Consider the following 15,035-nt stretch of genomic DNA (forward strand, 5'->3'; position numbering starts at 1 on the left):
ATAGCAGTACAGCTCAGAGCAGCACTATGTATGCTGATTTCATGAAACTTAATGCAGCTAATAAGCAGTATAGCAAAAGAAATAGCATTACTTGCTATAATTATAATAAACAAGAATATATTGCATGCAACTGCTATCAATTCTGAAAGAATAAATAGTAATTAGTTTAAGAAGAATACTAGATAAATATTACTTAATAATAGAAATTCAATTAACTAAGCAAAAATACTTTCTCAGAGCAAATATCGGATTCTATTAATTACGAAAATCTCAGCTGGATATTCTGCTATAATAATAACTGCTTAATATACTTCTTGAGTAAGAAAAGTTCAGAATAGTTCTCTCAGAAATCTAAGCGCTATAGGCAGATAGCAATAGCAGAACGAGAATATATACTCAATACAATTACAAGCAGCAATAACTCGAACTGCTTCAATATTATTAAATAAAGCATTCAAGCGCTAAAGGAAGAGCTTAATAATGATATCCTTTGCTATTCCTCATTACTTATACCAAACATTATAATCAGAGAAATGAACAAAGAATAATACTCTTTTAATTATTAATATAAATACCTAAATAATACCAAAAATGCTTTTCAGGCAACAGAAAGATCAAGCTAGAACGAATGATCTAACGATTCACCGGAATCTCCTATAAATAATAAATCTAAGAAGCTTACAAGAAGATTCTCCTTCAGCATTAAATAAAACAAGGAAACAATATAGATTGAATATCTTGTCTATAGAATAGAATTAAAAGAGCTTTTCATCTGCATTCCCTTGCAGAACATCGAAGCATAAGAAGATAAGAATTCTTAAATTAGCTTACTTCATAATCTATACTACGAATTAGCTTGGATTTTCTATATCTATTATAGCTGCAGAATACATTTCTCGAAGAAGATGCAATATGAATAGTTTCCTATCAGAAAACCAGAACAAATCCTTCAGGCTATTGAAGAACAGAAACTCTGCTTCAGAGAGATTCTTAACAAGCAATACTACAATATATACATTGAGCTACTGAATAATTGCCTTATGCAGTATATAAATAAAAAGATAGAATAGTAGCAGTGCAGAATAATATTCTATATAGTTTATATTAATAATAAGGTTTGTAACTAGCATTAACAGAAGAAAAACTAGAAATAATAACAATATGAGCAAAAGCAAGCTAAGAAGCTTGCTTAAGAAGCAGCAAAGCAGGCTTAGAAGAACAAATAGTTCTTAATGAATCCAAAAGGATAGAATTGCTTGTAAAGAAACTGCAGATGATCAGATTAGAATAGTTTCTATGTAAAGCTTCTAGAACAGATTATACTTATATCAAGTTTAATATATACATTTAAGAATACAAATATAGTGCACTATTAAACAGTAGCGCTTAGAGAAACTTTATATTCTTATACATCATTAATCAGATATAACTATAATGAAAATAAAAGAAGCGCTTATATATTCTCAGTACTATAAAAGAATAATCTATTACATACAATCAAGAAGTAATCAATAAGGAAACTAATCATCTATCTATCTTGATTCAAGAATATATAATCAGAGCTTTCTTTAATATTACAAATATAGCATAGCATAAGCTGATTATGGGATTTCCATAGCTCAAAGAGCATAATTCTCGAAGCGATTAGACTACTAGCTAGATCTTATGAGAACAAGCTGTATCCAGAGAAATAGTTATAATCAATAGCGTAGAATCGAAGCTAGTAGTTGAAGAATACTCAGGAAAAGAAGCTTTATACAACTTTATATATACTTTCAAGTTAGCAGAGCTAGCAGTTTAAGGAAAAGAATCTAGTAATAAGCAAACTCAAATAGTGCTAGAATGCTAATAAGTTAGCAAAATAACAGAAGCGAAATTCTCAGCAAGTTGGTTCGCTCTGAAGCAATAAGGAAAAGCTTCAGAATATAGATTATAAACCTATACAGGAAAAACTTCGAAACCAAGCTTTCAAGCGCTTGATTCAGCTCAGAGCAAATGCTTAAAGCTCTCGAAAACGCCATCAGAAAAGAAGCACGCTTAATAATACTTACTATTCCTCCAGATAGCAGAAACAGCATAAGAATCAGAATCAATACTTGCGAATATACTATGAGAATATCATAAGTTTAAGAAACTATTTCAGAGAGAATTGAATACAGGATTACTGAAATATAGCTCATATAATTACAAGATCCTGCTATAAGAAAGGAAATAGCTCAAATTCTTTCTTATTTATAGATTAGATAAAGCATAGCTAGAAGCATTTAGGAAATATCTTGATAAGAATCTTAAGAAAGAATATATACGATTATTGCAATTACTAGCAGAATATCTTATTCTGTTTATATTTAAGAAAAATAGCAAGCTTAAGCTATATATTAATTATAAGCAACTTAATAATATTACAATTAAGAACCAATACTTGTTATTACTTATTAAGGAACTATAAGATAGATTATAAGAAGCATAGTAATTTATAGTTTTGAATCTAAAAGAAGCTTATAATCTAATCAGAGTAAAGAAAGAAGAAGAATGGAAAACTGCTTTCAGAATATGCTATAGATACTACAAATATTTGGTTATGCTCTTTAGTTTAATAAACGCTTTAGCTTTATTCCAGGAAATAATCAATTATATTCTATGCAAGTATCTGAATCAGTTCATTATTACTTATCTTAATAACATTCTTATTTACTCTCAAATACTGGAAGAATATAAGAAGTATATAGAAGCAGTACTATAAACGCTTTAATGCGCAAAACTCCTTACAGAATCTGCAAAGAATTATTTTTATATACAAAAAGTTAACTACTTCGGATTCATAATTAAGCTGGGATGCATTAAGCTACAGAAAGATAAGATGAAAGCTATTAGAAACTAGCTAATTCTCAGAAATATTAGAAATATTAGATTTTTTCTTGAATATATCAACTTCTACAAGCAGTTTATTAAGAACTACAGCTAAATCGCATACTCTCTTACAAATCTCACCAAAAAAGAACAGCCTTTCAAATAAACCCCCAAAGCACAAGAAGCTTTCAATAAGATCATCAAGCATATTACCTTAAAGCTTATTCTGTATAAAGTAAATCCCTACAAACTCTTTAAAGTTGAAACTAATGCATTGAAATATATACTTAGAAAATAACTTAGCTAGCAAGATAACTAAGAATATTTAAGAATTGTAAGCAACTTCTCAAAGAAGTTGAATAGCTCGGAAATCAACTATAGAATCTCTAATTAGAAACTCATAGCAATAGTAAAAGCTTTCGAGAAATAGCAATATTATTTTATTAGCGCACAATACTCAATTATAGTTTACTCGGATTATAAGAATCTAATTATATTCATAATAACTAAGATTTTGAATAAGCAATAAGTTAGATAAGCAGAATTCCTCTTATAATTCGATTTCAAGATTGTATACTGCAAAAGCTTGAAGAATAAACAAGCAGATGCTTTCAGCAGAAGATTAGACTATCGAGATACAAATTCTTCGAATATATAGAATATCTTTGCTTAAAACAAGTCAGGAAACCTTATTAATGCGCACAGAGAACTGAATGCTATCTTCAGAATTGAACTCTTGGAAAAGAATTCAGAATCAATAACTCTGAACGAACAAAATAACTACATCAAGAATATATACAATATACCAGCATATAAGCATTAGAAAGTTAGAGCAATCTATGAATGTATTAGAAGATACTAGAATTTATCAAGCTTTAGAAAAAGAATTGAAAACATCTTATAACAATGCAATAGCTGCAAAAAGAATAAGGTAGAAAGATATAAGCTTTATAAACTACTGCACTCCTTACTAGTATTTATAATTATTTAGCAATTCATCAATTTAAACTTCATTACTAAGCTATTTCTCTTATGAGAACTCTTAACTAAAGTGCAATACAATAGCATTCTAGTAATAGTTTGCAAACTAAGTAAGTATGCTTATTTTCTCTCCTATAATGTAATGAGCACTGCAGCAATCCGAAGATTCCTAAGTATACAAAGAGGTTTATGCTAACAAGAGCAGTATCAAAGTATCAAGTTCTTGAATACGGAACTATACAAATCCTAATAAGCAATGCAAATATTCACTACCTTTGAAGCTACTTAGTATATGAAACTGAATACTTAGATTGATAACTGAAGAGCTATATACAAGATCTATCTAATAGGAATGAATATATTCTTATATATTCAGCTCTTTAGTTCTGTTAATAGTATTAATTGTTGGATTCCTTGGATTATCTGAATAATCCAACTAATCCGGATTACCATGGATTAGCTACTAATCTATTCTGATCCTGTAATTCTAACTCTTGCTTATGTAAGCCTTAGTTCTTAAGATGTTGAATCCTTCTCTGTTTTTCCGAATAGTTATTCCGAATATTCTAGTTAGTAATTTGCATATTGAATGAATTATAATATTATCTTCTTCTTATCAATTATTATCTCTAACAATCTTCTATAAGTATTCAGCAAGTTATTTGCATATATAATTATGCTTTTCTAATTGAGATATTGAACAGAATTAACAAATTGTATTCTAGTTATTTAATAAAAACTTAAGAGTATTATTATCTTGCTAAGCTTATTTCTGCTTTTAGTATTAAAATGCCTGCTTATACTCATTATCGAAAGATGGAAGCTTTCTATTATTTTGCTAAAAACTCTTCTTATTATAAGAAGTATATTTTTCTAAGTTAGAGCTGTGATACTAATTATTTCTCAGCTTCTGCTAATTAGTTTCTTTATTTCTTAGTATTCTTCATAATTACTGATTTTCTTCTTCAGCAGAGCATTTGATTTGTAAAAAGTGCAAGATTTTGAGCGAGAAAGCTGAGGCAGAGTTAGCAAATGCTGCTGCTCTACAAGCCTTGCTAGCATTGCAGGCTTGTCTTGATTGTACATGGAAATAGCGAAAGCTGTTGGAGAAGCGTGCTGCAGAAATGATTTGTTGTAGTTTCAATTCCTTGGAAAAGTTTGCTAATGAGAAGGATTGCAGCTTTCGTAAAGAGGAGATTCGTCTGATATCTTAGGAACATCTTGAGATTATCGACTGGAGTTTCTTAGCTTTTGATCCTAGCATATCTGATTAGCTTTTCCTTCTGAAGAGTGAAACTGCAGCGCTTGATTCTCGTTTCGGAGCGGAGCGATCATCTTAGGTGCTGGTTTTCCTTTTCCAATATTCAGCTATCTTTTCCTAAGCATTTTTAACATTTTTTCGCGATTTCTAAGAATTTTCGCTTGCTGAATAATCTTTTCATTTAATAAGATATTCTCTTGTATTGTTTATGCTTTTATGCTTGAGAATCTTTTCTATCTCATATTCTGATTCATTATTCTCTACTTCTGCTGTATTATCTGCTAATATTTCCTATGCTGCTAATTTCAGCAATGAAATGTGGAAAACTGGATATATTCTTATCCTATAAAATAATGCTAACTTGTAATTAATCAGAGAAATCTATTGCAAGATTTTGAATAGTTCTAACTTCTTATAATTGAGCTTGTTGCTGGATCTAATTGTTTTGATGTTTTTTCGAAGTAGATAAGCTTTATCTCCCTTCTATAGGATTAATCTTTTAATCCTTTTGGAGTTTGCATATTATATCATTCGTTTCTGAATAAATTGTAATTCTAATTGGAATTCCTTCTGAACTTTCTTAATCTTCTTAACTCTTTTATCTGCAGTTTCTGCATCTACTTCTAGCAGTGCTTCATAATAAGCTATTGAATTATATTTATAGAATATAAAGAATAATGATTTCTTTATTATACTTATATCTGCATTATTATAAGCAAACTATGCAAGAAGCAATAAATTGATTCAATTATTCTGTTTCTAATTGATATAGTATTGAAGATATTGTTTAATAATCTAATTCATTCTTTCTATTTATTCATCTGTTTGCAAGTGAAATGCTATAAATATTCTATAATATATTCTGAGCTGTTTTATAAGTAAAGTTCAAAACTTTGAGTTAAACTTTCTATTTCTATTGAAGATTACTTCTTCTAATATGCTGTAGTTAGTAATAATCATTCTGAGAAATGTATATACAAGTTCTTCTGCTATACTGCTTTTCTTATAAAGAAGAAAGTAAGCGTACTTGCTCAGTCTGCAAATTACTACCAGAATGCTATTATATTATACTTTAGTTAAGAGTTCTTATAAGAGAAATAGCTTAATAATGAAATTTAAGCTGATAAATTGTTAAATAGCTATAAATACTAGTAAGGATTGTAGCAGTTTGTAAGGCTTATATCTTTCTGCTTTATTCTTCTTGCAGCTATTGCATTGTTGTAAAATGCTTTCAATTCTTTTCCTAAGATCTAATAAATTCCAGTATTTTTTGATACATTTATAGATTGCTTTAACTTTCTGATATCCATATACTAATATATTATATATATTCTTAATATAATTATCTTGTTCATCTGGAGTTATTAATTCTGAATTCTTTTCTAAGAATTCTATTCTAAGAGCAGTATTCAGTTCTCTATATGCATTGATAAGATTTCCTGATTCATCTTGAGCGAAGATATTCTATATATCTGAAGAATCTGCATCTTGATAGTCTAATCTTCTGCTGAAAGCATCTGCTCATCCGTTTTCTGAGCTCTTGCAGTATATAATCTTGAAGTTGAACTATAAGAGGAATTCTGTTCATCTGATTTATTTTTTATTCAAAACCTTGATTATTATGAATATAATCAGATTCTTATGATTCGAATGAACTATAATCAGATATTATATGCTAATAAAGTAGTATTACTACTTCTCAAAAGCTTTCATTATTGCTATAAGTTTCTGATTAGGAATTCTGTAATTGATTTCCAAGCTATTCAACTTCTTTGAGAAGTTGCTTATAATCCTTAGATATTCTTAGTTATCTTACTAGCTAAGTTATTCTCTAAGTATATATTCCGATGTATTAGTTTTAATTTCAAAGAGTTTGTAGAAATCTGCTTTATATAGAATTAGCTTTAAGATAATATACTTGATAATCTTATCGAAAGCTTCTTATATCTTGAGAATTCATTTGAAAAGCTATTCTTTTTTAATAAGATTTATAAGAGAGTATGCAATCCAGCTATAGTTCTTAATAAACTGCTTATAAAAGTTAATATATCTGAGGAAAAACTTAATATTTCTAATATTTCTAGGAACTAGCTAATTCCTAATAGCTTCTATCTTATCTTTCTGTAGCTTAATGCATTCTAGCTTGATTGTGAATCCGAAATAATTAACTTTTTGTATATGAAAGTAATTCTTTGCGAATTTTACAAGGAGTTTTGCATCTTGAAGCATTTGCAATACTGTTTCTATATACTTCTTGTATTCTTCCAATATTCAAGAGTAAATAAGAATGTTATTGAGATAAGCAATGATGAACTGATTCAGATATTCGTATAGAATATGATTAATTATTTCCTGAAACGAAGCTGGAGTATTTGTTAGATCAAAGAGCATAATTAAATATTCATAGTATTTATAGCATATTCTGAAAGCAGTTTTCCATTCTTTTTCTTTCTTTATTCTGATTAGATTATAAGCTTTTTTCAGATTCAGAACTGTAAACTACTATACTTCTTGCAATCTATCTTGTAATTCCTTGATGAGTAGTAATGAGTATTGATTCTTGATTATAATATTATTGAGTTATTTATAATTAATATATAGCTTAAGCTTGCTATTTTTCTTAAATATAAACAGAATAAAGTATTCTGCTAATAATTGTAATAGTTATATATATTCTTTCTTAAGATTCTCATTGAGATACTTTCTAAATACTTCTAGCTATACTTTGTTTAGTTTGTAAATAAGGAAGAATTTGAGCTATTTCTCTTCTTATAGCAGAATCTTGTGATTATATAAGCTGTATTCTAGCAATTCCGTATCTAATTCTTTCTGAAATAGTTTCTTGAATTTGTAATATTCTCATAGTATATTTGCGAGTATTAGTTCTGATTCCTGTGCTGTTTCTGCTATCTGGAGAAACAGTAGATACTGTTGAGCGTGCTTCTTTTCTAATAGCATTTTCAAGAGCTTTGAGTGTTCGCTCCGAGCTGAACTGAGCGCTTGAGAATCTAGTTTCGAGATTTTTCTCATATAGTTCTACAATTCACATTTTGAAGCTTTTTCTTATTGCTTCAGAGCGAACTAACTTGCTGAGAGCCTTGCTTTCATTATTTTGCTAATCTGTTAATGCTCTAGCATTATTTGAATTTACTTATTACTAGATTCTTCTCCTTGAACTGCTAGCCTTGCTGGTTTGAAAGTATGTAGGAAGTTGTATAAAGCTTCTTTTTCTGAGTATTCTTCAACCACTAGCTTCGATTCTGCACTGTTGATTATAACTATCTTTCTGGATACAGCTTGTTCTCATAAAATCTAGCTAGTAGTTCAATCGATTTGAGGATTATACTTCTTGAGCTATGAAAGCTTTATAATCAGCTTATGCTATACTGTATCTGTGATATCAAAAGAAGCTTTGGTTATACATTCTTGGATTAAGATAGATAGATAATTAGTTTTCTTATTAATTACTTCTTGATTGTATGCAACAGATTATTCTTCTATGGTGCTGAGAGTATATAAGCATTTCTTTCATCTTTATTGTAGTTGTGCTTGATTAATAATATATAGAAATATAAAGTTTCTCTAAGCGCTACTATTTAATAGTATACTGTATTTATATTTTTGAATATATATATCGAATTTGATATAAGCATAATCTGTTTTAGAAACTTTATATAGAAACTGTTCTAGTTTGATTATCTGCAGTCTTTTTACAAGCAATCCTGTTCTTTTGAATTTGTTAAGAGCTGCTTGTTCTTCTGAGCCTGCTTTGCTGCTTCTTAAGCAAGCTTTTTAGCTTGTTTTTGCTTGTATCGTTATTATTCCTAGTCTTTCTTCTGTTAATATCAGTTGCAAACTTTATTATTAATGTAAATCATACAAAATGCTATCTTGCACTACTACCATTTTATCTTCTTGTTTATACATTATATGGAATAATTATCTGATAGCTCGATATATGCATTATAGTACTATCTGTTGAGAATCTCCCTGAAGTGGAGTTTCTATTCTTCAACAATCTAAAGAATTTGTTCTAATTCTCTAACAGAGAACTATTCATATTGCATCTTGTCTGAGAAATATATTCTGCAGCTATGATAGATGCAGAAGATTCAAGCTAATTTGTAGTATAGGTTGTAAAGTAAGCTAATCCGAGGATTCTCATTTTCTCATGCTTTGATATTTTGTAAGGGAATGCAGATGAAGAGCTTCTCTAGTTCTATTCTATAGATGAGATATTTAATCTATATTATTTCCTTGTTCTATTCAATGCTGAAGGGGAATCTTTCTGTAAGCTTCTTGGATTCATTATTCACGAAAGATTCCAGTAAATCGTTAGATTATCTGTTCTAGCTTGATCTTTCTGTTGCTTGAGAAGCGTTTTTGATATTATTTAGATATTTATACTAGTAGCTAAAAAGGTATTATCTCTTATTCATATTCCTAATTATAATGCTTAGCATAAGCAATGAAGAATATTGAAGAGTATTATTGCTAAGCTCTTCTTCTAATATCTGAATGCTCTATTCCATAATATTAGAACAGTTCGAATTGCTACTTGTAAGAATGCTAAGCATGCACTCTCATTCTGCTATTGCTATTTGTCTGCAGTGCTGAAGCTTCTGAGGAAACTATTCTGAATCTTTCTTACTCGAGAGATATATTAAGCAGTTATTATCATAGCAGAATATCCAGCTGAAACTTCTATAATTAATAGAATCCAATACTTGCTCTAAGAGAATATTTTTGCTTAGTTGATTAGATTTCTGTTATCAAGCGATATTCATCTAGCATTCTTTCTAAACTAATTGCTATTTATTCTTCTGAAATTAATAGCAGTTGTATGCAATGTATTCTTATTTATTGCAATTATAGCAAGTAATGCTATTCCTCTTATTATACTGCTTATTAGTAGCATCGAGTTCTATAGGATTGGTATGCATAGTGCTGCTTTGAGCTGTACTGCTATATTGACTGCTATTCTTGTTTTGAAGTTTCTTGCTCGTATTAGCTGGAAATCTTCAAGTCTAGTATCAGAGCTTGTATGCGCACAAAGGAAATAGGTGGCCCTTGCAACCCCTGGTGGCGGTTCAGAGCTGCTGCAAGAGCTTCGCTCCGAAGCAGCGCTCTCATACAATGCTGCATAGCTATCAAGCTATTATTATTCCATCTAGTCCAAGCCAATTGTATACATAAGGGAAAGGGGAACAATAGATCCAGCAGCGAAAAGAGGAGGAGGAAAATAGATTCAGTAGTCCCTTTGAATAAAAGTATCAACAGAGCAGCTTGGGAGCAGCTTATATCCCTTCACCTTACTTGTATACTCTTTTTACCCTAACAAGTCTGAACCTTCTACTCTTTCCCGGGAAGTAAGCTGTTGAAAGTGAGAATAGCTCTGGTTACACGAAGCGGCAGCGCTGCTCCAGAGCAACAACCACAACGAGCTAGCAACTCCGACCCCTCACAGATCCTAAGCTAACTCCCCTTTCAGACTCTCCCTCCAAGCTCGAATCCAAACTCAGCTTATAAGAACCCCTTGCTCGAGGCACCAGCAGATATAGCTGGATTGCAATGCCAGAAATACGAGCTCGATTATCAGTTGAAAGAAGAGAAGATATAGCAGCAGCTGAGAAGCAAGCGTGCTTGCTTAATACTACTCCAGAGCAGCAATACCAGCCCAGAGCTTCAGCTAGCTAGCTTCAGCCCTCTCAGCATCCCTTCTATGCTAATCTCTTCAGAAGTACTCTCAACAGCGCCTGCACAGCTATATTGCAGCTTGCTAGCTCTTATATATAAGAAGGGATTGTATATGGAGTTGAAGATATTTCTATATAATCTGCAGTATTATTTCAACATTTGCTGCTTAATTAATGAAGCGAATAAGATGGAATATGCAGTGCGCTGCTTGAAAGATGATTTCAAGCAGAACTAGATCAACTATATCGCTTACTAGAAGAAGGAATAGCATAAGCTTGTTTCTATTATCTTTGAAGAATTCGAATCCTTTTTAGAGAACTAGTTAGCTAATCCTACTATCTGCGCTGTTACTACTGCAGCGATGCTTGCAAGCATTGCTCAAGGCAAGAGCAAATCAGTAATAAGCTTCGTACATTAGTATCAGAAAGCGGAGCTTGAGTTTTCTCATTCTGATACCGAGCAATACTGCATAACAGCTGTTCTTATATGCTTTAAACTAGAGATTCGTATTGCTATCAGTATGCAGACAATGCTTCTGAGCAGCTGAAATGCTCTAATTAGCTTAGTATAATGTATTGAATCTGCTTAAGAGATAATTACCAACTTTCAATCTGCTATTAAAACGCTTCTAAGCAGCAGCTCAGGAACTGCTACTCTCTTATATTGTAGCTGTTATAGCTGTAGCAAGCCAGGCTATATAGTAAGGAACTGTACAGCTCTGCATGATTCTCAGGCATTTCCTCTTATGAGCACTCAAGCTTCGTTAATGTATTCTCAGACAGTTGATAACAACTTTGCTTGCTGTTACAACTATTAGAAGACAAGCTATTTTGCTAACCTATGCTCGAAGCCTCGATGAAACGTTTGTTATACCTGCAATAAGCTAGGCTACTATAGTTTCAGTTGCTCAGAAGCAGAATGTTGGATTTGCAGGAAGAAGGAGCATACAGCAAACAGCTGCAAGCAGGCTAACAAGGTAGCAACAGCTATGCAACAGAGCTGAGGAGATGCTGAGCGGAAGCCTTGCTAGCTTACTATTTACATAAAGCTGTTGCTTGGAAACAAAAGGAAGCATATATATAGGTTGATTGACTTGAGAGCAGAGGAAAATCTGATCAACCGCTGCTTAGCTGAAGCTCTAGCGCAGAACCAATCTTTTGAAGCATACTTTAAGCTCGTTTCAATTAATCAGAGAGCTATTATTATATATAGCAGCTGCTTTATTGATATGAAGGTTATAAATAGCCTAGAAACATTCAGAAAGCAGCGCTATTGCTTTGTAATAGCAGATATTAGCCAGTTCAGCCTGATCCTGAGATTCCTGTAGCTTGAGATTATCAATCCGGTAATATGATGAGATATAAAGCAATAAAGATTTCCTCTCTAGCACTTCCAGATTCAGCTCTGCACTATGATAAAAAAGCTTGAGAGAGCAAGAGTTACTTTTACAGCATATTACTATCCAAGCTTACCAGATCTACCTCTCAAGGCTGAGCTAGAAAACGCAGCACCAGAGCTGCACCTGCTCCCTGAGTATCACAACTTCATCAATCTATATATGGAGGAAGTATCAAAGTTGCTCGCATCCTATACTAATATCAACTATTGCATCGAGCTTGAAGAGAGAGCAAGACTGCTCTGGAAGCTCTTATACGCTCTTTCTGCAGCTGAACTAGAAATGCTTAGGAAATACTTGAAGAAGATGCTAGCTAGGAGATAAATTCAATTCTCAACCAGCTCTGCTAGTATATTTATACTGTTCATGCTAAAGAAAGGAAGCAAGCTGCGCTTCTGCATAAACTATAGAGCGCTGAATCGGATTATATGCAAGAACTGCATTCTATTGCCTTTGATTGCTGAGATCCTTAATCAACTGAGCTATGTATAAATCTATACTAAGCTTAATCTTAAGAATGCATACTATCAGCTCCGAATTCGTAAAGAAGATGAGTAGAAGATTGCTTTTCATATGAAATACAGCTATTTCGAGTACTATATTCTGCTCTTTAGCTTTACTAATGCTCTAGCTATATTCCAAGCATATATTAATAAAGCGCTAGCAAGCTTAGTAAATATAATCTGCATTATCTATCTGAATGATATTCTAATTTATAATAATAATGCTAAACAGCATATAAGCTATATTTGAAAGATTTTAAAGCAGCTATAGCAATGAAAGCTATATCTTAATCTGAGAAAGTACAAGTTCAATATATAATAGATGAAATTCCTAAGCTTTATAATATTCCCAGAAGAAATTAGTATAAATAAGAAGCGCATTATAGCTATTGCATAGTAGCTACTTCTATATACTGTTCGCAATATTCAGATATTTCTTGAATTTACTGGATTCTATTGTTAATTTATACGAAACTACTCTAAAATTGCTATACTATTGATTGATTTTTTATAAGATAGCAGTATAAGCATGATTGCATTCTTGAACTATGCCTGAGTAGCTTTCAAGATTCTAATTATGCTCTTTACAATAGCTTCATTGCTATGCTACTATAATGCTGCATTATTAATAAGAGTTGAAATGAATGCTTCTGCTTTTGCTATAAAAGCTGTGCTAGCTTAGCTATTTCAAAGCTGCTAGCATTCAATTGCCTTTCATTCAAAGAAGCTCTCTCTAACAGAAATACAGTATAGCATAAGAGATATCGAGCTGTTAGCTATTGTAAACGCTATATCAAACTAGCAGCATTATTTGTTATATCTATCTAAGCTTGTATTCATTCTTACAAACTATCTCAACTTGCAATATTGGAAGATTAAACAGAAGCTATCTGCTTGCTAATTATACTAGCTGAATAATCTCAGCATATATAATCTTATCATCCAATACTGCCCCAGTAAGTTCAATCCAGCTGATAGGTTATCCAAGCAGCCAGATTACCAGAGGAGAGAGAGAGCTGAGCAGAAGCTGCAAAGCTCCAGCAATTTCATTACGATAAAGAATCTAGAGAATTAGAGAGAACCTTGTATTGATTGTATTCGAAGAGTGAGAGTAAAGCAAGTAGCAAACCTGAGTATCTTCTGTTTTCAAGTATGCGCTCTTTGCTATTTAAGCAAGAGTGCGGAGTTTGAATAGATAGCAGATCTGAGTATCTTCTGTTTTCGAGAATACGCTCTTCGTTATTCAAGCAAGAGCGCAGAATTAAAGCGGAATATCCGCTTAGCAACTAATATTGCTTGGATATCGGATTGCAAACTAATTATTCTTCTGCATCTAGCAGTAGAGCGAAGCGTAATAATAGTGCTGAAGCAGCTTGCAGAGCTAATAAGAGTACATCTATTATAATTGCAATAAGAAAACGTTTTTGTTCAGATGAAAGCTTAGCGCAAGAAGCGAATATGCAGCTCTACAGCTGATATAAAGCTATAGCAAGTTATTAAGAGCTTATTATGCTTCAGGAGATGTATATTTGTGCTAAACTATTTATCAACTCGCAAGAAGCTTTTGAAAGCATATTATAATGATTCAATAGCTAGCTATCTCAGCATAGTTAAGTTTACTAAGATGATTTCTTATTATTATTATTAGAATGCATTAGCTAAGGATATAAAGAAGCATATTAATATATATATAGTATGCTAGCGGATAAAAACAAGGAAATAATGCTTATATAGCCTGCTCAGTTTCTTATTATCAGTAACTCGCTTATAAGCTAAGATATTAATAAACTTTATTATTAGTTTGCTTGGATTCATTAGTTTCTACAATAAAGCTTATAATGCTATTCTAATAATTATTAATAAATACTCGAAGTACGCTCTATACATTCCAATAATAATACAGCTTATAAGCAGCAATCTAGCAAATATTATGCTATAGTACATATATCAGTTCTATAGCATTTCTGAAAGCATTGTATCAAACAGAAGAAGCTTCTTTACAAGCTACTTCTAAACTAACTTCTGCTTTTATCTAGAAACTAAGCAGCGCTTAAGTACTGCATTTCACTTCCAAATAGATGAACAGACTGAGCAGCAGAACTAGAATCTCAAATAATATCTTTGCACTTATTGCAGCTTTTCTCAAGCAGATTGGATGCAGCGCTTACCTCTTGTACAAGCAGCGTATAACAGCGCAAACTATAGCAGAATAGAATTATTATCTGCTATATTGCTCTATAGATTCCAACTAATAAAACTAATAGATATTAATATACAGTACTCAAGCTATATTTCCAAAATCTTAGAGCAGCTTGAAGATTTTGCTAAAGCTTGTAAGAAAGCTTAG

At 31.6% G+C, this 15,035-nt stretch overlaps 2 protein-coding genes across 2 annotated transcripts; both read left to right on the forward strand.

Moving 5' to 3' along the window:
* Window positions 1–14,471: 14,471 nt before the first annotated feature.
* M406DRAFT_262310 (uncharacterized protein) lies at window positions 14,472–14,627 on the forward strand (the record flags this gene model as incomplete). The annotated part of the gene is made up of 1 exon (XM_040917501.1): window positions 14,472–14,627. A coding segment is annotated over one exon (156 nt), but the record flags the coding sequence as incomplete, so codon positions are not given.
* A 177-nt stretch (window positions 14,628–14,804) lies between these two features.
* Window positions 14,805–15,035, forward strand: M406DRAFT_262076 (uncharacterized protein; the record flags this gene model as incomplete). Its single annotated transcript, XM_040917490.1, has 1 exon — window positions 14,805–15,035. A coding segment is annotated over one exon (231 nt), but the record flags the coding sequence as incomplete, so codon positions are not given.

The sequence above is a fragment of the Cryphonectria parasitica genome (genome assembly GCF_011745365.1).
Source record: "Cryphonectria parasitica EP155 unplaced genomic scaffold M406scaffold_6, whole genome shotgun sequence".
NCBI lineage: Eukaryota > Fungi > Ascomycota > Sordariomycetes > Diaporthales > Cryphonectriaceae > Cryphonectria > Cryphonectria parasitica.